General features: G+C 43.2%; 1 protein-coding gene across 3 annotated transcripts in view; it reads left to right on the forward strand.

Annotated features, from left to right (window-relative positions):
• The first annotated feature begins 3,331 nt into the window (after positions 1–3,331).
• The window catches only part of POPDC2 (popeye domain cAMP effector 2), a 29,937-nt gene continuing 8,420 nt past the window's right edge, over positions 3,332–24,848 (forward strand). For 2 of the 3 annotated variants that reach the window (XM_075263357.1, XM_075263358.1), the window contains exon 1: positions 3,332–3,464. In XM_075263357.1, the coding sequence (XP_075119458.1) occupies positions 3,443–3,464 (22 nt within the window). In that variant the 5' untranslated portion in view covers positions 3,332–3,442. Of the gene's footprint in view, positions 3,465–22,069; positions 22,357–24,848 lie in introns of those variants that run through there. The other variant, XM_075263360.1, reaches the window with a different exon arrangement.

The raw sequence follows: 24,848 nt of genomic DNA on the forward strand, positions 1-24,848 counted from the left end.
TGATGTCACCGGATAACACAGGAGCCTTCTGTGATGTCACCGGATAACAGAGGAGTCTTTTGTGATGTCACCAGATAACAGAGGAACCTTCTGTGATGTCACCGGATAACAGAGGAGCCTTCTGTGATGTCACCGGATAACAGAGGAGCCTTCTGTGATGTCACCGGATAACAGAGGAGCCTTCTGTGATGTCACCGGATAACAGAGGAGCATTCTGTGATGTCACCGGATAACAGAGGAGTCTTCTGTGATGTCACCGGATAACAGAGGAGTCTTCTGTGATGTCACCGGATAACAGAGGAGCCTTCTGTGATGTCACCGGATAACAGAGGAGCCGTCTGTGATGTCACCGGATAACAGAGGAGCCTTCTGTGATGTCACCTGATAATTTAGGAGCCTTCTGTGATGTCACCTTCACAATTCTTCATCCAGTATAAGAAAAATGTATCTTTGTACCATATTAGCCAATGATGACATATTGCGATCTTTCGGAATAACTTGGTTCCTTCCTCAGGCTGATATAACACAGTATCTGACGGCTGCACATTTATACAGGAATACGGTGTTTGATGTTTATTTGCATGTTCTGTTTTCCATCATTTGTGCATCAAGCACTGTATTCCTGTATAAATGTGTTCAGATATTGTGTTATACCAGCCTGAGGAAGGAACCAAGTTATTCCGAAAGCTCGCAATATGTCATCATTTTTTTGTTAGCCATTAAAAAGGCATCAACTACTAAGGACCCTCAATCTTTACGTTTCAATTCTCCATCCATTGAACTTGTGAGAACTTTTTGGATAATTTCTGCTTGATTTTCATTGCAGGTTGTCAGAATCGCCTCCAGAGCCGCTGTTCTGATGTGATTTGTCTTCTTTGCTGCATGAGATGTTTCATTGTCCTACATGAAGATGATTTTGCTACAGAAGGTTCTTCTTTATGTAACGTGGAAGAAAGTTGTCAGTCATACTGTGCAGAGATCATTGTCACACCTTCAGGGACTCTAAGGGTCTGTTCACACGGAGTTTTTTGCAGGTGCATTTTGATGTGCAATCCGCCTGCAAAAACTTCTCCCATTCATTTCAGTGGGAGCCGCTCGTTTTTTTTTCCCACTAGTGATTTTTTTTCAGCTAGCAGGAAAAAGAAGCAGCATGCCCTACCTTCCTGCGGCTGAGTCATCTGTGGCATCCGCGACTCGAGGCTCACTCCTGATTAGGCCCATTCATGCAGGCCTAATCAGGAGCGGGATGCCGCGATGGGAGGTCAATGCCCTGCATCGGCCTCCCGTTGTGGCTAGCCGCGTGGAAAAGTCACACAGCGGAAAAGGTTGACACCATGTAAATTTACCCTAAAGCTGCTCACCAGCTCTCCCCATGATTTCAGCCCTGACATGGAAGCCTTGTTGGGACATGGTGACCGTCCACTACTCTTATCCAGGGTTGGATTATTATTAAATTTTAATTATTTTTAAATTTGTAGATAATTAAGAGTTAAACAGTTTTTTTCAAATATGAGAGATGGAACATTTTGTAGAGTTTTAAAAGATTTTCTATAAATATCTTGTGGTCACAGTCTTGTTTTCTTGATCGGTTGCCAGTGGATACAACCATCAATGCCGGATCTTTCTAAAGTCAGAAAATCAGCCATTGATTTCCTTATTGTGGTCGGGATATCTTCTGATACATGTAGTGTCCCTGCCTGATATCCCTGCTACAATAAGACAATCATGGTTGGGTTTCTGAAAAGTCCCAGACCTCAGAAAGTTTCTGCGTTCGTGGTCGTATCCACTGGCAAGCGATCAAGACAACAGATGTCACCACTAAGATAGTTGAAGAAAATCTTTAAAACTCTGCAGAATTTTTAACTACTTATATTTGCAAAAATGCTTAACTTTTAATTATCTACAAATATAGATCTGATTCTGTTCATGGGAGACCCCTTTAAGTAGTTTCCTTTAATTGGACTCACTTGCAAACTCATTATTACAGGTGATTGGGATTGATCCAAAGAGCACGAGACACAAAATTACACCTTTATGACACTTCAATCCGATTTCTATAATAATTTGGAACATGATGTAGATTGTAGGGGTACAAAACCAAGGCAAGAAGGTGGGGGCAGCTGGTCAGTGCTGATGTCATAGGTGCTGCAGAGGTCGGCTTCTGAGGGTGCAGGCCTTCTGTTATATCATATCTTACCCTCCGCTCACTATTCTGATGTTATTTCTTATACTCCAGTCACATCCAAGTCTGCAGTTGTAGTTTTCCTAGTTTATAGTCAGCTCTCAGGCTGCTGGACCTCTTAGTACGCTGCTGCTGCCGTCGCTGATTCATCTCCCACAAGGTTTGCAGATTTCATAGAGTTACAGGAATCAGTGTGAATTGTTGAAGCTTTATGTGTGTGTGGAGCACCAGATTGTGTATAGTTACTTGCTGTGGTCAATGGCGGCCGTCCCTGATAAATGTCTTGTCTTGTATCACCAGTGTCACCAGTATGGAGGAGGGGCACAGTGGTCATCGCAGCTCTTACACAGGGGCCCTGGGCCCTCGGCTTCCATCATGGTGCTTGCAGGAAAGGTAAGAACCCAAGAGCAGGGCCTAATGCCAGTGTGATATCATGCTGCATTTATGGGGGTTTGTCTCCTTTTGGGAAGTGCTTGTGACTTTAACTCAGGTGTAAACTTTGTGTATAGCCCCCAACCTGCTTGTAGGCCACATCCAAGTTACATCTTGTCTTATACTAGTCACATCCAGAGCTGCATTCCCAATTCTATTTTATACGCTAGTAAAGCCTAGAGCTGCATTCACAATACTGTATTATACTCTAGTTACGCCTAGAGCTGCAGTCACAATACTGTATTATACTCTAGTTACACCTAGAGCTGCCTTCACAATTCTGTCTCATACTCCAGTCACACCCCGGACTGCATTTACCATTCTGTGTTCTACTCTGTTCATCACCAGAGCTGCTTTCACAATTGTGTCTTGTACACCAGTCCTATCCGGAGCTGCATCCACAGTTGTGCTGTCACGTTATGGAACGTGTACTGATGTGCTGCATTGTGGGGGATGTAGTGTTTGCATTAGGCAATGTCCGTCTGATAACACTACATCTCCCAGAACGCAGTGCATTGTGGAGGCTGTGCCTGTTCTGGCAGCTTCTTATCCATTAAACTAATGTTCTGTAACCACAACTACAAGTGCCAGCATGCTGTGCCTGTCCACCCCTTCCGTGGCCTGCTGGGACTTGTAGTTGTAGACTATCTGTAGCCCCTCCTCCCCCTGCTGTCACCTGGCTGCCGCCCTCTCGCAGGCACCTGCCCCCGGCTCTGTCTCTCTGTGTCCCTATGGGGCCCGGTGAATAATTTATCACTCAGTGTAAATAAGCCGCGGCGGGCGCTCCCAGCAGTGATACATCCACGCCTCGCAGCTCCGGAGAGGACCATGTGCTCCACGTCCTCATCAGGTGAGTGCCCGCACAACCTGCATCACCTGTACCAGCGGCGGCAGTGGTGGCGGCCATTAATCGTATATTATCACCCTGTACGGTAGACTTTACCCTCACACTATTTACCGTACACCACACCCTGCTGCCGCCATCACCTCGACTTCTGACAGTCCTCCCTTATATCTATGTGTTGGCTTGTGTGGCTATGTGTGTGGCTCATCTCAATGGCCCTAAATTATTTCCCATGTGTTTGAAGCTTCACTTGTGTCTCATAATGGTTTGGAAATTTACAAAAGTTTGTGCACCCGTTGAGGCAGCCGCCATGGTGCACAGTCCGGTGATGATGGGTCGCTGTTTCTGTCTGTTGTCAGCCTGATAAGTGAAGTGTCCGCACTGTACGGGTGTCAGGTGACAGCGGATAAAACCCTTTGGCAGGTCTCCCAGGTGGCATATGCCAAGGGGCTGGTGCTTGCCCTCTGTTCACACTGGTGATCCAGGAGCTTACACTCTACTTTCTGCTTTTGCATTCCTATGTAAACATCCAGCCACAAACAGTTAACTTTTACTCCATTAGCTGTGGGCAGCGTGCCCAGCTGGCACCCAGAGAGGAGCGTCTCATTACTGGCAGGGGTGTTGGTGACACCTCCTGGGAACTGCTGTAATGGTATCATCCATTATCAGGCCGGGCAGATTAGGGGGTATGGGCGATTGTGGGCGGGGCTCTGCCTCGTCTTCGCCCTCCTTGCTGGCCGATGGGAGGTTTCCATGTTGGCAATTCTCCAGCTGCGTCCTGTAACAATTCACAGACCTGGAAAATTCCCATCACCCAGCTCTCCCTGACTCCTGACCGGCAGGAGATGTGTCATTGGGTGAAGCTCAGGATGTGTCACAGTGAGATGAGGAGTGTGAGGAAGCTGGGTGACAACCTCGGTGGGGACCACTTTATGCCAGAAGTGAAGGATTTAGAGGAAATGTCCTTCATGAATTACATGCAGGGGGCGCCGCAGTCCTCGCCGAGGTAATCACCACCCTGGCAGATAACTCCTATCAGGCTTCTATATATCACCCTCATTATCCTGTTGTGTGTCCGCTCTCACTCAGCAGCTGAGACAGATAGAAGTGAGAATTACAGGACGGCACGTCCGCTGTGTCACATGAGCACACCGCTATAGATTACACTGTATACTGCCATATATGTGTATACTGCCATAGATTACACTGTATACCACCATAGAGTACATTGTATACCACTATATATATATGTATTACTTTGTATACTGCCACATACATATATCTATCTATAGGAAACACTATCCTGTAGGAGACACATCCTGAGCTATACACATCCTGAGCTATACATATATGTATAGAGCAATGTATACCGCAATATGTATATCAAAAATAAACCCAAACCCCAATAGAAATGTCTGATCACTGTAATCCTCCCCAATCAGTTCTGTCTCCACAGATATGTAATGGTTACAGGTGTTCTTTGATCAGACACTGGGTCTTACCACAAGAGGGCATAAGAGAGCTTTCCTCATGCAGTATTAAAAGGATTTTAGGGGCTACTTTTGGGTAGTTTACCTTAGGGAAAGATCATTGACTACTAGACATGTCTCTGTCATGCTCTAGAAAACATTTTGCCCTGTTGTCAGACATCATTGTCCTGAGAGGAGCAGGAGGGTCGTTTTGACAAATTGCCGCCAACTAGACCATTCGGACCTCGCTGTTAATAGGTGTTGGGGCAGAGGTGACATCAGGGCACACACATGGTACCCCCATTCCATGTCATGTCATTGACAAACAGTCACCATCACCTTCATCTGCAGGCTTGCCATGATCAATAACCCTGCACTGTACAGACTGGATCTGTATTCTCTATCATGATGGATCCGGGATCTGTTTGGGACCTGATGACGGTCGGGTTACAGTATGGAGGACTTGTGGTGAAAGCTTCAATCCTGCCTGTACTGTGGGGCCACACACTGCCCCCTGCTGGTGGGATGATGTGGATCACAAAGGACAGTCGGTCACCCCTAGTACTGATACGAGGACACCAACAGTATACCTCCATGTCCTGCCGTATCTCATCTTGTATCCAGACTACAGGTGTAACATCTGTGGTAAATGTACTGCTATATACCATACAGATCCTGTATATACCTCCATGTCCTGCCGTATCTCATCTTGTATCCAGACTACAGGTGTAACATCTGTGGTAAATGTACTGCTATATACCATACAGATCCTGTATATACCTGCATGTCCTGCCGTATCTCATCTTGTATCCAGACTACAGGTGTAACATCTGTGGTAAATGTACTGCTATATACCATACAGACCTGTATATACCTTCATGTCCTGCCGTATCTCATCTTGTATCCAGACTACAGGCCTGTAACATCTGTGGTAAATGTACTGCTATATACCATACAGAGCCTGTATATACCTCCATGTCCTGCCGTATCTCATCTTGTATCCAGACTACAGGTGTAACATCTGTGGTAAATGTACTGCTATATACCATACAGATCCTGTATATACCTCCATGTCCTGCCGTATCTCATCTTGTATCCAGACTACAGGTGTAACATCTGTGGTAAATATACTGCTATATACCATACAGATCCTGTATATACCTCCATCTCCTGCCGTATCTCATCTTGTATCCAGACTACAGGTGTAACATCTGTGGTAAATGAACTGCTATATACCATACAGAGCCTGTATATACCTCCATGTCCTGCCGTATCTCATCTTGTATCCAGACTACAGGTGTAACATCTGTGGTAAATGTACTGCTATATACCATACAGATCCTGTATATACCTCCATGTCCTGCCGTATCTCATCTTGTATCCAGACTACAGGTGTAACATCTGTGGTAAATGTACTGCTATATACCATACAGAGCCTGTATATACCTCCATGTCCTGCCGTATCTCATCTTGTATCCAGACTACAGGCCTGTAACATCTGTGGTAAATGTACTGCTATATACCATACAGAGCCTGTATATACCTCCATGTCCTGCCGTATCTCATCTTGTATCCAGACTACAGGCCTGTAACATCTGTAGTAAATGTACTGCTATATACCATACAGAGCCTGTATATACCTCCATGTCCTGCCGTATCTCATCTTGTATCCAGACTACAGGTGTAACATCTGTGGTAAATGTACTGCTATATACCATACAGATCCTGTATATACCTCCATGTCCTGCCGTATCTGATCTTGTATCCAGACTACAGGTGTAACATCTGTGGTAAATGTACTGCTATATACCATACAGATCCTGTATATACCTCCATGTCCTGCCGTATCTCATCTTGTATCCAGACTACAGGTGTAACATCTGTGGTAAATGTACTGCTATATACCATAGAGATCCTGTATATACCTCCATGTCCTGCCGTATCTCATCTTGTATCCAGACTACAGGTGTAACATCTGTGGTAAATATACTGCTATATACCATACAGATCCTGTATATACCTCCATCTCCTGCCGTATCTCATCTTGTATCCAGACTACAGGTGTAACATCTGTGGTAAATGTACTGCTATATACCATACAGAGCCTGTATATACCTCCATGTCCTGCCGTATCTCATCTTGTATCCAGACTACAGGTGTAACATCTGTGGTAAATGTACTGCTATATACCATACAGATCCTGTATATACCTCCATGTCCTGCCGTATCTCATCTTGTATCCAGACTACAGGTGTAACATCTGTGATAAATGTACTGCTATATACCATACAGAGCCTGTATATACCTCCATGTCCTGCCGTATCTCATCTTGTATCCAGACTACAGGCCTGTAACATCTGTAGTAAATGTACTGCTATATACCATACAGAGCCTGTATATACCTCCATGTCCTGCCGTATCTCATCTTGTATCCAGACTACAGGGGTAACATCTGTGATAAATGTACTGCTATATACCATACAGAGCCTGTATATACCTCCATGTCCTGCCGTATCTCATCTTGTATCCAGACTACAGGCCTGTAACATCTGTAGTAAATGTACTGCTATATACCAAACAGAGCCTGTATATACCTCCATATCCTGCCGTATCTCATCTTGTATCAAGACTGCAGGTGTAACATCTGTGATAAATGTACTGCTATATACCATACAGAGCCTGTATATACCTCCATGTCCTGCCGTATCTCATCTTGTATCCAGACTACAGGCCTGTAACATCTGTAGTAAATGTACTGCTATATACCATACAGAGCCTGTATATACCTCCATGTCCTGCCGTATCTCATCTTGTATCCAGACTACAGGGGTAACATCTGTGATAAATGTACTGCTATATACCATACAGAGCCTGTATATACCTCCATGTCCTGCCGTATCTCATCTTGTATCCAGACTACAGGCCTGTAACATCTGTAGTAAATGTACTGCTATATACCATACAGAGCCTGCATATAACTCCATGTCCTGCAGTATCTCATCTTGTATCCAGACTACAGGTGTAACATCTGTGGTAAATGTACTGCTATATACCATACAGAGCCTGTATATACCTCCATGTCCTGCCGTATCTCATCTTGTATCCAGACTACAGGTGTAACATCTGTGGTAAATGTACTGCTATATACCATACAGATCCTGTATATACCTCCATGTCCTGCCGTATCTCATCTTGTATCCAGACTACAGGTGTAACATCTGTGGTAAATGTACTGCTATATACCATACAGAGCCTGTATATACCTCCATGTCCTGCCGTATCTCATCTTGTATCCAGACTACAGGCCTGTAACATCTGTGGTAAATGTACTGCTATATACCATACAGAGCCTGTATATACCTCCATGTCCTGCCGTATCTCATCTTGTATCCAGACTACAGGTGTAACATCTGTGGTAAATATACTGCTATATACCATACAGATCCTGTATATACCTCCATCTCCTGCCATATCTCATCTTGTATCCAGACTACAGGTGTAACATCTGTGGTAAATGTACTGCTATATACCATACAGAGCCTGTATATACCTCCATGTCCTGCCGTATCTCATCTTGTATCCAGACTACAGGTGTAACATCTGTGGTAAATGTACTGCTATATACCATACAGATCCTGTATATACCTCCATGTCCTGCCGTATCTCATCTTGTATCCAGACTACAGGTGTAACATCTGTGATAAATGTACTGCTATATACCATACAGAGCCTGTATATACCTCCATGTCCTGCCGTATCTCATCTTGTATCCAGACTACAGGCCTGTAACATCTGTAGTAAATGTACTGCTATATACCAAACAGAGCCTGTATATACCTCCATATCCTGCCGTATCTCATCTTGTATCAAGACTGCAGGTGTAACATCTGTGATAAATGTACTGCTATATACCATACAGAGCCTGTATATACCTCCATGTCCTGCCGTATCTCATCTTGTATCCAGACTACAGGCCTGTAACATCTGTAGTAAATGTACTGCTATATACCATACAGAGCCTGTATATACCTCCATGTCCTGCCGTATCTCATCTTGTATCCAGACTACAGGTGTAACATCTGTGGTAAATGTACTGCTATATACCATACAGATCCTGTATATACCTCCATGTCCTGCCGTATCTCATCTTGTATCCAGACTACAGGTGTAACATCTGTGGTAAATATACTGCTATATACCATACAGATCCTGTATATACCTCCATCTCCTGCCGTATCTCATCTTGTATCCAGACTACAGGTGTAACATCTGTGGTAAATGTACTGCTATATACCATACAGAGCCTGTATATACCTCCATGTCCTGCCGTATCTCATCTTGTATCCAGACTACAGGTGTAACATCTGTGGTAAATGTACTGCTATATACCATACAGATCCTGTATATACCTCCATGTCCTGCCGTATCTCATCTTGTATCCAGACTACAGGTGTAACATCTGCGGTAAATGTACTGCTATATACCATACACAGCCTGTATATACCTCCATGTCCTGCCGTATCTCATCTTGTATCCAGACTACAGGCCTGTAACATCTGTGCTAAATGTACTGCTATATACCATACAGATTATGTATATACCTCCATGTCCTGCCGTATCTCATCTTGTATCCAGACTACAGGTGTAACATCTGTGGTAAATGTACTGCTATATACCATACAGATCCTGTATATACCTCCATATCCTGCCGTATCTCATCTTGTATCCAGACTGCAGGTGTAACATCTGTGATAAATGTACTGCTATATACCATACAGATCCTGTATATACCTCCATGTCCTGCCGTATCTCATCTTGTATCCAGACTACAGGTGTAACATCTGTGGTAAATGTACTGCTATATACCATACAGATCCTGTATATACCTCCATATCCTGCCGTATCTCATCTTGTATCCAGACTACAGGTGTAACATCTGTGGTAAATGTACTGCTATATACCATACAGATCCTGTATATACCTCCATGTCCTGCCGTATCTCATCTTGTATCCAGACTACAGGTGTAACATCTGTGGTAAATGTACTGCTATATACCATACAGATCCTGTATATACCTCCATCTCCTGCCGTATCTTATCTTGTATCCAGACTACAGGTGTAACATCTGTGGTAAATGTACTGCTATATACCATACAGAGCCTGTATATACCTCCATGTCCTGCCGTATCTCATCTTGTATCCAGACTACAGGTGTAACATCTGTGGTAAATGTACTGCTATATACCATACAGATCCTGTATATACCTCCATGTCCTGCCGTATCTCATCTTGTATCCAGACTACAGGTGTAACATGTGTGGTAAATGTACTGCTATATACCATACAGACCTGTATATACCTTCATGTCCTGCCGTATCTCATCTTGTATCCAGACTACAGGCCTGTAACATCTGTGGTAAATGTACTGCTATATACCATACAGAGCCTGTATATACCTCCATGTCCTGCCGTATCTCATCTTGTATCCAGACTACAGGCCTGTAACATCTGTAGTAAATGTACTGCTATATACCATACAGAGCCTGTATATACCTCCATGTCCTGCCGTATCTCATCTTGTATCCAGACTACAGGTGTAACATCTGTGGTAAATGTACTGCTATATACCATACAGATCCTGTATATACCTCCATGTCCTGCCGTATCTCATCTTGTATCCAGACTACAGGTGTAACATCTGTGGTAAATGTACTGCTATATACCATACAGATTCTGTATATACCTCCATGTCCTGCCGTATCTCATCTTGTATCCAGACTACAGGTGTAACATCTGTGGTAAATGTACTGCTATATACCATACAGATCCTGTATATACCTCCATGTCCTGCCGTATCTCATCTTGTATCCAGACTACAGGTGTAACATCTGTGGTAAATGTACTGCTATATACCATACAGATCCTGTATATACCTCCATCTCCTGCCGTATCTCATCTTGTATCCAGACTACAGGTGTAACATCTGTGGTAAATGTACTGCTATATACCATACAGAGCCTGTATATACCTCCATGTCCTGCCGTATCTCATCTTGTATCCAGACTACAGGTGTAACATCTGTGGTAAATGTACTGCTATATACCATACAGATCCTGTATATACCTCCATGTCCTGCCGTATCTCATCTTGTATCCAGACTACAGGTGTAACATCTGTGGTAAATGTACTGCTATATACCATACAGATCCTGTATATACCTCCATATCCTGCCGTATCTCATCTTGTATCCAGACTACAGGTGTAACATCTGTGGTAAATGTACTGCTATATACCATACAGATCCTGTATATACCTCCATGTCCTGCCGTATCTCATCTTGTATCCAGACTACAGGTGTAACATCTGTGATAAATGTACTGCTATATACCATACAGAGCCTGTATATACCTCCATGTCCTGCCGTATCTCATCTTGTATCCAGACTACAGGTGTAACATCTGCGGTAAATGTACTGCTATATACCATACACAGCCTGTATATACCTCCATGTCCTGCCGTATCTCATCTTGTATCCAGACTACAGGCCTGTAACATCTGTGGTAAATGTACTGCTATATACCATACAGATTATGTATATACCTCCATGTCCTGCCGTATCTCATCTTGTATCCAGACTACAGGTGTAACATCTGTGGTAAATGTACTGCTATATACCATACAGATCCTGTATATACCTCCATGTCCTGCCGTATCTCATCTTGTATCCAGACTACAGGTGTAACATCTGTGGTAAATGTACTGCTATATACCATACAGATCCTGTATATACCTCCATGTCCTGCCGTATCTCATCTTGTATCCAGACTACAGGTGTAACATCTGTGGTAAATGTACTGCTATATACCATACAGATCCTGTATATACCTCCATGTCCTGCCGTATCTCATCTTGTATCCAGACTACAGGTGTAACATCTGTGGTAAATGTACTGCTATATACCATACAGATCCTGTATATACCTCCATGTCCTGCCGTATCTCATCTTGTATCCAGACTACAGGCCTGTAACATCTGTGGTAAATGTACTGCTATATACCATACAGAGCCTGTATATACCTCCATGTCCTGCCGTATCTCATCTTGTATCCAGACTACAGGCCTGTAACATCTGTAGTAAATGTACTGCTATATACCATACAGATCCTGTATATACCTCCATGTCCTGCCGTATCTCATCTTGTATCCAGACTACAGGTGTAACATCTGTGGTAAATGTACTGCTATATACCATACAGATCCTGTATATACCTCCATGTCCTGCCGTATCTCATCTTGTATCCAGACTACAGGTGTAACATCTGTGGTAAATGTACTGCTATATACCATACAGATCCTGTATATACCTCCATGTCCTGCCGTATCTCATCTTGTATCCAGACTACAGGTGTAACATCTGTGGTAAATGTACTGCTATATACCATACAGATCCTGTATATACCTCCATGTCCTGCCGTATCTCATCTTGTATCCAGACTACAGGTGTAACATCTGTGGTAAATATACTGCTATATACCATACAGATCCTGTATATACCTCCATCTCCTGCCGTATCTCATCTTGTATCCAGACTACAGGTGTAACATCTGTGGTAAATGTACTGCTATATACCATACAGAGCCTGTATATACCTCCATGTCCTGCCGTATCTCATCTTGTATCCAGACTACAGGTGTAACATCTGTGGTAAATGTACTGCTATATACCATACAGATCCTGTATATACCTCCATGTCCTGCCGTATCTCATCTTGTATCCAGACTACAGGTGTAACATCTGTGGTAAATGTACTGCTATATACCATACAGATCCTGTATATACCTCCATATCCTGCCGTATCTCATCTTGTATCCAGACTGCAGGTGTAACATCTGTGATAAATGTACTGCTATATACTATACAGAGCCTGTATATACCTCCATGTCCTGCCGTATCTCATCTTGTATCCAGACTACAGGCCTGTAACATCTGTAGTAAATGTACTGCTATATACCAAACAGAGCCTGTATATACCTCCATATCCTGCCGTATCTCATCTTGTATCCAGACTGCAGGTGTAACATCTGTGATAAATGTACTGCTATATACCATACAGAGCCTGTATATACCTCCATGTCCTGCCGTATCTCATCTTGTATCCAGACTACAGGCCTGTAACATCTGTAGTAAATGTACTGCTATATACCATACAGAGCCTGTATATACCTCCATGTCCTGCCGTATCTCATCTTGTATCCAGACTACAGGTGTAACATCTGTGGTAAATGTACTGCTATATACCATACAGATCCTGTATATACCTCCATGTCCTGCCGTATCTCATCTTGTATCCAGACTACAGGTGTAACATCTGTGGTAAATGTACTGCTATATACCATACAGATCCTGTATATACCTCCATGTCCTGCCGTATCTCATCTTGTATCCAGACTACAGGTGTAACATCTGTGGTAAATGTACTGCTATATACCATACAGATCCTGTATATACCTCCATGTCCTGCCGTATCTCATCTTGTATCCAGACTACAGGTGTAACATCTGTGGTAAATATACTGCTATATACCATACAGATCCTGTATATACCTCCATCTCCTGCCGTATCTCATCTTGTATCCAGACTACAGGTGTAACATCTGTGGTAAATGTACTGCTATATACCATACAGAGCCTGTATATACCTCCATGTCCTGCCGTATCTCATCTTGTATCCAGACTACAGGTGTAACATCTGTGGTAAATGTACTGCTATATACCATACAGATCCTGTATATACCTCCATGTCCTGCCGTATCTCATCTTGTATCCAGACTACAGGTGTAACATCTGCGGTAAATGTATTGCTATATACCATACACAGCCTGTATATACCTCCATGTCCTGCCGTATCTCATCTTGTATCCAGACTACAGGCCTGTAACATCTGTGGTAAATGTACTGCTATATACCATACAGATTATGTATATACCTCCATGTCCTGCCGTATCTCATCTTGTATCCAGACTACAGGTGTAACATCTGTGGTAAATGTACTGCTATATACCATACAGATCCTGTATATACCTCCATGTCCTGCCGTATCTCATCTTGTATCCAGACTACAGGTGTAACATCTGTGGTAAATGTACTGCTATATACCATACAGATCCTGTATATACCTCCATGTCCTGCCGTATCTCATCTTGTATCCAGACTACAGGTGTAACATCTGTGGTAAATGTACTGCTATATACCATATAGACCTGTATATACCTTCATGTCCTGCCGTATCTCATCTTGTATCCAGACTACAGGCCTGTAACATCTGTGGTAAATGTACTGCTATATACCATACAGAGCCTGTATATACCTCCATGTCCTGCCGTATCTCATGTATCCAGACTACAGGTGTAACATCTGTGGTAAATGTACTGCTATATACCATACAGACCTGTATATACCTTCATGTCCTGCCGTATCTCATCTTGTATCCAGACTACAGGCCTGTAACATCTGTAGTAAATGTACTGCTATATACCATACAGAGCCTGTATATACCTCCATGTCCTGCCGTATCTCATCTTGTATCCAGACTACAGGCCTGTAACATCTGTAGTAAATGTACTGCTATATACCAAACAGAGCCTGTATATACCTCCATATCCTGCCGTATCTCATCTTGTATCCAGACTGCAGGTGTAACATCTGTGATAAATGTACTGCTATATACCATACAGAGCCTGTATATACCTCCATGTCCTGCCGTATCTCATCTTGTATCCAGACTACAGGCCTGTAACATCTGTAGTAAATGTACTGCTATATACCATGCAGAGCCTGTATATACCTCCATGTCCTGCCGTATCTCATCTTGTATCCAGACTACAGGTGTAACATCTGTGGTAAATGTACTGCTATATACCATACAGATCCTGTATATACCTCCATGTCCTGCCGTATCTCATCTTGTATCCAGACTACAGGTGTAACATCTGCGGTAAATGTACTGCTATATACCATACACAGCCTGTATATACCTCCATGTCCTGCCGTATCTCATCTTGTATCCAGACTACAGGCCTGTAACATCTGTGGTAAATGTACTGCTATATACCATACAGATTATGTATATACCTCCATGTCCTGCCGTATCTCATCTTGTATCCAGACTACAGGTGTAACATCTGTGGTAAATGTACTGCTATATACCATACAGATCCTGTATATACCTCCATGTCCTGCCGTATCTCATCTTGTATCCTGACTACAGGTGTAACATCTGTGGTAAATGTACTGCTATATACCATATAGACCTGTATATACCTTCATGTCCTGGCGTATCTCATCTTGTATCCAGACTACAGGCCTGTAACATCTGTGGTAAATGTACTGCTATATACCATACAGAGCCTGTATATACCTCCATGTCCTGCCGTTTCTCATGTATCCAGACTACAGGTGTAACATCTGTGGTAAATGTACTGCTATATACCATACAGACCTGTATATACCTTCATGTCCTGCCGTATCTCATCTTGTATCCAGACTACAGGCCTGTAACATCTGTGGTAAATGTACTGCTATATACCATACAGAGCCTGTATATACCTCTATGTCCTGCCGTATCTCATGTATCCAGACTACAGGTGTAACATCTGTGGTAAATATACTGCTATATACCATACAGATCCTGTATATACCTCCATGTCCTGCCGTATCTCATCTTGTATCCAGACTACAGGCCTGTAACATCTGTGGTAAATGTACTGCTATATACCATACAGATCCTGTATATACCTCCATGTCCTGCCGTATCTCATCTTGTATCCAGACTACAGGTGTAACATCTGTGATAAATGTACTGCTATATACCATACAGAGCCTGTATATACCTCCATGTCCTGCCGTATCTCATCTTGTATCCAGACTACAGGCCTGTAACATCTGTGGTAAATGTACTGCTATATACCATACAGAGCCTGTATATACCTCCATGTCCTGCCGTATCTCATCTTGTATCCAGACTACAGGTGTAACATCTGTGGTAAATGTACTGCTATATACCATACAGATTCTGTATATACCTCCATGTCCTGCCGTATCTCATCTTGTATCCAGACTACAGGTGTAACATCTGTGGTAAATGTACTGCTATATACCATACAGATTCTGTATATACCTCCATGTCCTGCCGTATCTCATCTTGTATCCAGACTACAGGTGTAACATCTGTGGTAAATGTACTGCTATATACCATACACAGCCTGTATATACCTTCATGTCCTGCCGTATCTCATCTTGTATCCAGACTACAGGTCTGTAACATCTGTGGTAAATGTACTGCTATATACCATACAGAGCCTGTATATACCTCCATGTCCTGCCGTATCTCATCTTGTATCCAGACTACAGGTGTAACATCTGTGGTAAATGTACTGCTATATACCATACAGAGTCTGTATATACCTTCATGTCCTGCCGTATCTCATCTTGTATCCAGACTACAGGGGTAACATCTGTGGTAAATGTACTGCTATATACCATACAGAGCCTGTATATACCTGCATGTCCTGCCGTATCTCATCTTGTATCCAGACTACTGGCCTGTAACATCTGTGGTAAATGTACTGCTATATACCATACAGAGCCTGTATATACCTCCATGTCCTGCCGTATCTCATCTTGTATCCAGACTACAGGTGTAACATCTGTGGTAAATGTACTGCTATATACCATACAGATTCTGTATATACCTCCATGTCCTGCCGTATCTCATCTTGTATCCAGACTACAGGTGTAACATCTGTGGTAAATATACTGCTATATACCATACAGATCCTGTATATACCTCCATGTCCTGCCGTATCTCATCTTGTATCCAGACTACAGGTGTAACATCTGTGGTAAATGTACTGCTATATACCATACAGATCCTGTATATACCTCCATGTCCTGCCGTATCTCATCTTGTATCCAGACTACAGGTGTAACATCTGTGGTAAATGTACTGCTATATACCATACACAGCCTGTATATACCTCCATGTCCTGCCGTATCTCATCTTGTATCCAGACTACAGGCCTGTAACATCTGTGGTAAATGTACTGCTATATACCATACAGATCCTGTATATACCTCCATGTCCTGCCGTATCTCATCTTGTATCCAGACTACAGGTGTAACATCTGTGGTTAATGTACTGCTATATACCATACAGAGCCTGTATATACCTCCATGTCCTGCCGTATCTCATCTTGTATCCAGACTACAGGCCTGTAACATCTGTAGTAAATGTACTGCTATATACCATACAGAGCCTGTATATACCTCCATGTCCTGCCGTATCTCATCTTGTATCCAGACTACAGGCCTGTAACATCTGTAGTAAATGTACTGCTATATACCAAACAGAGCCTGTATATACCTCCATATCCTGCCGTATCTCATCTTGTATCCAGACTGCAGGTGTAACATCTGTGATAAATGTACTGCTATATACCATACAGAGCCTGTATATACCTCCATGTCCTGCCGTATCTCATCTTGTATCCAGACTACAGGCCTGTAACATCTGTAGTAAATGTACTGCTATATACCATGCAGAGCCTGTATATACCTCCATGTCCTGCCGTATCTCATCTTGTATCCAGACTACAGGTGTAACATCTGTGGTAAATGTACTGCTATATACCATACAGATCCTGTATATACCTCCATGTCCTGCCGTATCTCATCTTGTATCCAGATTACAGGTGTAACATCTGTGGTAAATGTACTGCTATATACCATACAGATCCTGTATATACCTCCATGTCCTGCCGTATCTCATCTTGTATCCAGACTACAGGTGTAACATCTGTGGTAAATGTACTGCTATATACCATACAGATCCTGTATATACCTCCATGTCCTGCCGTATCTCATCTTGTATCCAGACTACAGGTGTAACATCTGTGGTAAATGTACTGCTATATACCATACAGATCCTGTATATACCTCCATGTCCTGCCGTATCTCATCTTGTATCCAGACTACAGGTGTAACATCTGTGGTAAATATACTGCTATATACCATACAGATCCTGTATATACCTCCATGTCCTGCCGTATCTCATCTTGTATCCAGACTACAGGTGTAACATCTGCGGTAAATGTACTGCTATATACCATACACAGCCTGTATATACCTCCATGTCCTGCCGTATCTCATCTTGTATCCAGACTACAGGCCTGTAACATCTGTGGTAAATGTACTGCTATATACCATACAGATCCTGTATATACCTCCATGTCCTGCCGTATCTCATCTTGTATCCTGACTACAGGTGTAACATCTGTGGTAAATGTACTGCTATATACCATATAGACCTGTATATACCTTCATGTCCTGGCGTATCTCATCTTGTATCCAGACTACAGGCCTGTAACATCTGTGGTAAATGTACTGCTATATACCATACAGAGCCTGTATATACCTCCATGTCCTGCCGTATCTCATGTATCCAGACTACAGGTGTAACATCTGTGGTAAATGTACTGCTATATACCATACAGACCTGTATATACCTTCATGTCCTGCCGTATCTCATCTTGTATCCAGACTACAGGCCTGTAACATCTGTGGTAAATGTACTGCTATATACCATACAGAGCCTGTATATACCTCTATGTCCTGCCGTATCTCATGTATCCAGACTATAGGTGTAACATCTGTGGTAAATATACTGCTATATACCATACAGATCCTGTATATACCTCCATGTCCTGCCGTATCTCATCTTGTATCCAGACTACAGGCCTGTAACATCTGTGGTAAATGTACTGCTATATACCATACAGATCCTGTATATACCTCCATGTCCTGCCGTATCTCATCTTGTATCCAGACTACAGGTGTAACATCTGTGATAAATGTACTGCTATATACCATACAGAGCCTGTATATACCTCCATGTCCTGCCGTATCTCATCTTGTATCCAGACTACAGGCCTGTAACATCTGTGGTAAATGTACTGCTATATACCATACAGAGCCTGTATATACCTCCATGTCTTGCCGTATCTCATCTTGTATCCAGACTACAGGTGTAACATCTGTGGTAAATGTACTGCTATATACCATACAGATTCTGTATATACCTCCATGTCCTGCCGTATCTCATCTTGTATCCAGACTACAGGTGTAACATCTGTGGTAAATGTACTGCTATATACCATACAGATTCTGTATATACCTCCATGTCCTGCCGTATCTCATCTTGTATCCAGACTACAGGTGTAACATCTGTGATAAATGTACTGCTATATACCATACACAGCCTGTATATACCTTCATGTCCTGCCGTATCTCATCTTGTATCCAGACTACAGGTCTGTAACATCTGTGGTAAATGTACTGCTATATACCATACAGAGCCTGTATATACCTCCATGTCCTGCCGTATCTCATCTTGTATCCAGACTACAGGGGTAACATCTGTGGTAAATGTACTGCTATATACCATACAGAGTCTGTATATACCTTCATGTCCTGCCGTATCTCATCTTGTATCCAGACTACAGGGGTAACATCTGTGGTAAATGTACTGCTATATACCATACAGATCCTGTATATACCTCCATGTCCTGCCGTATCTCATCTTGTATCCAGACTACAGGTGTAACATCTGTGGTAAATGTACTGCTATATACCATACAGACCTGTATATACCTTCATGTCCTGCCGTATCTCATCTTGTATCCAGACTACAGGCCTGTAACATCTGTGGTAAATGTACTGCTATATACCATACAGATCCTGTATATACCTCCATGTCCTGCCGTATCTCATCTTGTATCCAGACTGCAGGTGTAACATCTGTGATAAATGTACTGCTATATACCATACAGAGCCTGTATATACCTCCATGTCCTGCCGTATCTCATCTTGTATCCAGACTACAGGCCTGTAACATCTGTAGTAAATGTACTGCTATATACCATACAGAGCCTGTATATACCTCCATGTCCTGCCGTATCTCATCTTGTATCCAGACTACAGGTGTAACATCTGTGGTAAATGTACTGCTATATACCATACAGATCCTGTATATACCTCCATGTCCTGCTGTATCTCATCTTGTATCCAGACTACAGGTGTAACATCTGTGGTAAATATACTGCTATATACCATACAGATCCTGTATATACCTCCATCTCCTGCCGTATCTCATCTTGTATCCAGACTACAGGTGTAACATCTGTGGTAAATGTACTGCTATATACCATACACAGCCTGTATATACCTCCATGTCCTGCCGTATCTCATCTTGTATCCAGACTACAGGTGTAACATCTGTGGTAAATGTACTGCTATATACCATACAGAGCCTGTATATACCTCCATGTCCTGCTGTATCTCATCTTGTATCCAGACTACAGGTGTAACATCTGTGGTAAATGTACTGCTATATACCATACAGAGCCTGTATATACCTCCATGTCCTGCCGTATCTCATGTATCCAGACTACAGGTGTAACATCTGTGGTAAATATACTGCTATATAACATACAGATCCTGTATATACCTCCATGTCCTGCCGTATCTCATCTTGTATCCAGACTACAGGCCTGTAACATCTGTGGTAAATGTACTGCTATATACCATACAGAGCCTGTATATACCTCCATGTCCTGCTGTATCTCATCTTGTATCCAGACTACAGGCCTGTAACATATGTGGTAAATGTACTGCTATATACCATACAGAGTCTGTATATACCTTCATGTCCTGCCGTATCTCATCTTGTATCCAGACTACAGGTGTAACATCTGTGGTAAATGTACTGCTATATACCATACACAGCCTGTATATACCTCCATGTCCTGCCGTATCTCATCTTGTATCCAGACTACAGGCCTGTAACATCTGTGGTAAATGTACTGCTATATACCATACAGAGCCTGTATATACCTCCATGTCCTGCCGTATCTCATCTTGTATCCAGACTACAGGGGTAACATCTGTGGTAAATGTACTGCTATATACCATACAGAGCCTGTATATACCTCCATGTCCTTCCGTATCTCATCTTGTATCCAGACTACAGGTGTAACATCTGTGGTAAATATACTGCTATATACCATACAGATTCTGTATATACCTCCATGTCCTGCCGTATCTCATCTTGTATCCAGACTACAGGTGTAACATCTGTGGTAAATGTACTGCTATATACCATACAGATCCTGTATATACCTCCATGTCCTGCCGTATCTCATCTTGTATCCAGACTACAGGGGTAACATCTGTGGTAAATGTACTGCTATATACCATACAGAGCCTGTATATACCTCCATGTCCTGCCGTATCTCATCTTGTATCCATGTCATCTCCCTGTGTTTTCCTCTCTTACCCTCTCCCTACGCTCAGCCCCGCACCTGCTCCTATGGCCTTGCTCTTAATTTAGATGTAAGGGAAGGGATCAGTCAGCAGCTCGGGGCTGGAGGCCTGGAGTCCCGGGGCCTGCACTAACATCCAGACGACCGCACATTCCTCGCCATGTACTTCACCCATGCTTCCCAGTCATCAGTGTTATTGTCCTGCTGGGAAGGGGCAGCGGGCACTTACTGGCCATATGTTGTGTTTGAAACTCTCCCTGGGAACAGCCATATAGTCATAGCTGAGGCTGTGGGGTGCCCTAGAGGTAGAATGAATGTCTTTGTAATGGTGAGTGCTAGTGCCGTATAGTAGTCACAGCAGAGGTCAAGGTACCTCGGGGGGAGTGCCCCTTTAAGGGTGGATGTTGATGTAGTGTAGTAGTGCAGCAGGGGCCAGATGCCTTGGGTTGAATGTCCCTTTAAGGTTGGGTGCTGGTGCAGTGTAGTAGTGCAGCAGGGGCCAGATGCCTTGGGTTGAATGTCCCTTTAAGGTTGGGTGCTGGTGTAGTGTAGTAGTGCAGCAGAGGCTGGGTGCCCTGGGTTGAATGTCCCTTTAAGGTTGGGCGCTGGTGCAGTGTAGTAGTGCAGCAGAGGCTGGGTGCCCTGGGTTGATTGTCCCTTTAAGGTTGGGTGCTGGTGCAGTGTAGTAGTGCAGCAGAGTCCAGGCGCCCTGTAATCTGTGTTATGTGGCTTGGTCATGTCGAGTGCCGGCTCACTATCTCTTTGCGTAACCCTTCTTGGATTTCAACTCCAAACATGGCCATCCAGCTGGGGTGTCACTTCAAGCTGTCTCCAGGACAGAGACATTCCAGAGCCCTTGCTGCCTGCGCTGTGTGTAGTGTCTACTACGAGCCCACAGTGTACACAGCATTAGTAGGAACTGAGGGATGTGGAAAGACTTCACAAGGTGATCGGAGGCCCCCATGGACGGACGCTGATCCTGGGCACTGCTGATTCCCATCTGATCCCAATATATTCCACGTTCAGAGTCACCAGTGCTGCGGTCTATTAGAGGTAAGAATGGGGGGCTTCAGGTAAGAGCGGACTGAAGGGGCCCCTGAGCACATGACACTACTAGCTTTTGCGGTGCAGGTTCTTTGGGGGTCATCTGCAAAAAAATCCTCTAAAACTGTGACTTGATTTTATAGCACAGACTCTCATAGGTCGCAGGGTTATTACGCTCTGTGTTTACACCTCATCCTGCTGCAACGTGTAACACAATTCCTGCGTGACAGTGGCAGAACTATATACATGTGACATAGACATTATCTGCAGAATATCGCAGCTCATACATGCCGTAATCCGTGCATCAGCCCCTATATAACATTGCACCACTCATCCTAAGAGCCCCCATATATCACACTGCTTCTCCCCTTAGGAACCCCAATATATCACTGCACTGCTCCCTCTTGGAGCTCCTATATATCACTGCTCCTCTCCCCCTAGGAGCCCCCATATAACACTGCACCCCTCCCTTTAGGAGCAGCTATATATTATTGCACTCTTTCCTTCCAGGAGCCCCCATATATCACTGCACTGCTCCCTCTAGGAGCCCCAGTGTAACACTTCACCCCTCCGCGTAGGAGCCCCCATATACCACTGATCCCCTCCCCCATGTCCTGTAAATTAAAGGGGTTTTCCCACGAGTCCTGGAAGATATTGGGGATCAGTTGAAGATCGTTGGGGTCCAATCCTTCCTCCATATAGATGTCTCTGACAGGCCCATAAAGATGCACGGCGCCACGTATGTCATTCCATTCAGATGGGGGTACAGGGGACCCCAGGTTCTTGTCTTGATGTCTAATCTGCTGTTTTGGTGGAGAAACCCTTTAAACTCCTCATATTCTGATATTCTCTCTTACCATTCCCTAGACTCTGAGGCTGCAAATCTGCCCTGTCTAAATATTTCTCACTGCTGAGGGTTTGTTACAGTGTTTCCGTGTTATACAGAGATTAAGGTCTATGACAAGACAAGGATATGTTCTCTCTTTATTGATCCATTGTAACAATCCCTCAGCCGTGAGAAGTTTAAGATATTCTGTGTGGTTGTGATAGTGCAGCTTGTAGCCCTGAAGTGGGGAGAGGGAAGTGGGATAAACTGGGGGCTGCTGGGCTACATGGTGTTACTGGTACAGGAAGGGTGCCAGGCTGCAGGAGGGTGATACAGTCTGTGCCCACCTACACCCTTCTCAGTACTTGGCACCAGCAGCACTGAGCTATGGGAGAAGGGTAATGGAGGCGACTGAATCAGGTCCTTGTTTACACTGTGCATTATAAGATCTGCAAGAATTATCACCAAATCCTGGAAGTTATAAATTTGCAGTGTAATGACTATGTACAGCTTCTACTTCCATGTAGTACTCTCAAGTATCAGTGAACCTGCAGTATAATGACAGTGTACAGATCCTACCGCCATATAGTACTCTCACGTATTAAATATTTAAAACAAAAAACTTGAAAGTCTTCAGTAGGTGATACCTTTTTAATGGCTAACTCATAATGATGACAGATTATAACGTTTCAAAGCTCTTTGGCTTCTTCTTTAGATATAACTAAAAACAATTTCTGAAGGCTGCATGTTTATGTACAACAGGACACATAGGGATAGAAGGGAGGGGGGAAGAGGCTTATTGGTACATACGTAAACAATTCCACCGTTCCCAGGTTCTTTATCTTTATGGCTGTCTAAGTTCAGTGATTTCTATAGAATGACATGAACCCATGTGAAAGATTCATTCCATTATCCAGAGTGTTAAATAGGGTCATGCACTTGTACTCATAAATCTGTCTCTGTTTCCTTGATTTAAAATTTCCTCTTAAAATCTAAATTTTCATGTCATTGGTGATATTATGATCTTCATTGCAGAAATGTTTTGACAAAGGGAGGTCCATTCTTTGTTCTCTAATCGTCTGGTGATGTGCGTTCATTCTCATTCTGAGCTTCTGGCCGGTCTCTCCAACATACAGATTTTCAGTGGAACATTTGGTGCATATTATTAAATACACTACATTGGATGTGTTACAGGTGAATGTACCCCGGATTTTATATTCCCTGTTAGAGTTTGGTATCTCTATCCTGTCAGTGGTCAGTATGTGAGGGCAGGTTTTGTATCTTTTCTGTCCACATGGGAATGTTCCTATGTGACACTGTCACCTCCAACTAATTTAATAATATGCACCAAATGTTCCACTGAAAATCTGTCAGAAGCTCAGAATGAGAATGAACACACATCGCCATACAATTAGAGAACAAAGACTGGACCTTCCTGTGTCAAAACATTTCTGCAATGAAGATCATAATATCACCAATGACATGAAAATTTTGATTTTAAGAGGGAATTTAAAATCAAGGAAACAGAGACGGAATTATGAGAACAAGTGCATGACCTTGTTTAACACTCTGGAGAATGGAATGAATCTCTCACATGGGTTCATGGCATCCTACAGAAATCACTGAACTTTGACAGCCATAAAGATAAGAACCTGGGAACTGTGGAATTGTTTAC

Source organism: Leptodactylus fuscus, chromosome 2 (assembly GCF_031893055.1).
Source record: "Leptodactylus fuscus isolate aLepFus1 chromosome 2, aLepFus1.hap2, whole genome shotgun sequence".
Taxonomy (NCBI): domain Eukaryota; kingdom Metazoa; phylum Chordata; class Amphibia; order Anura; family Leptodactylidae; genus Leptodactylus; species Leptodactylus fuscus.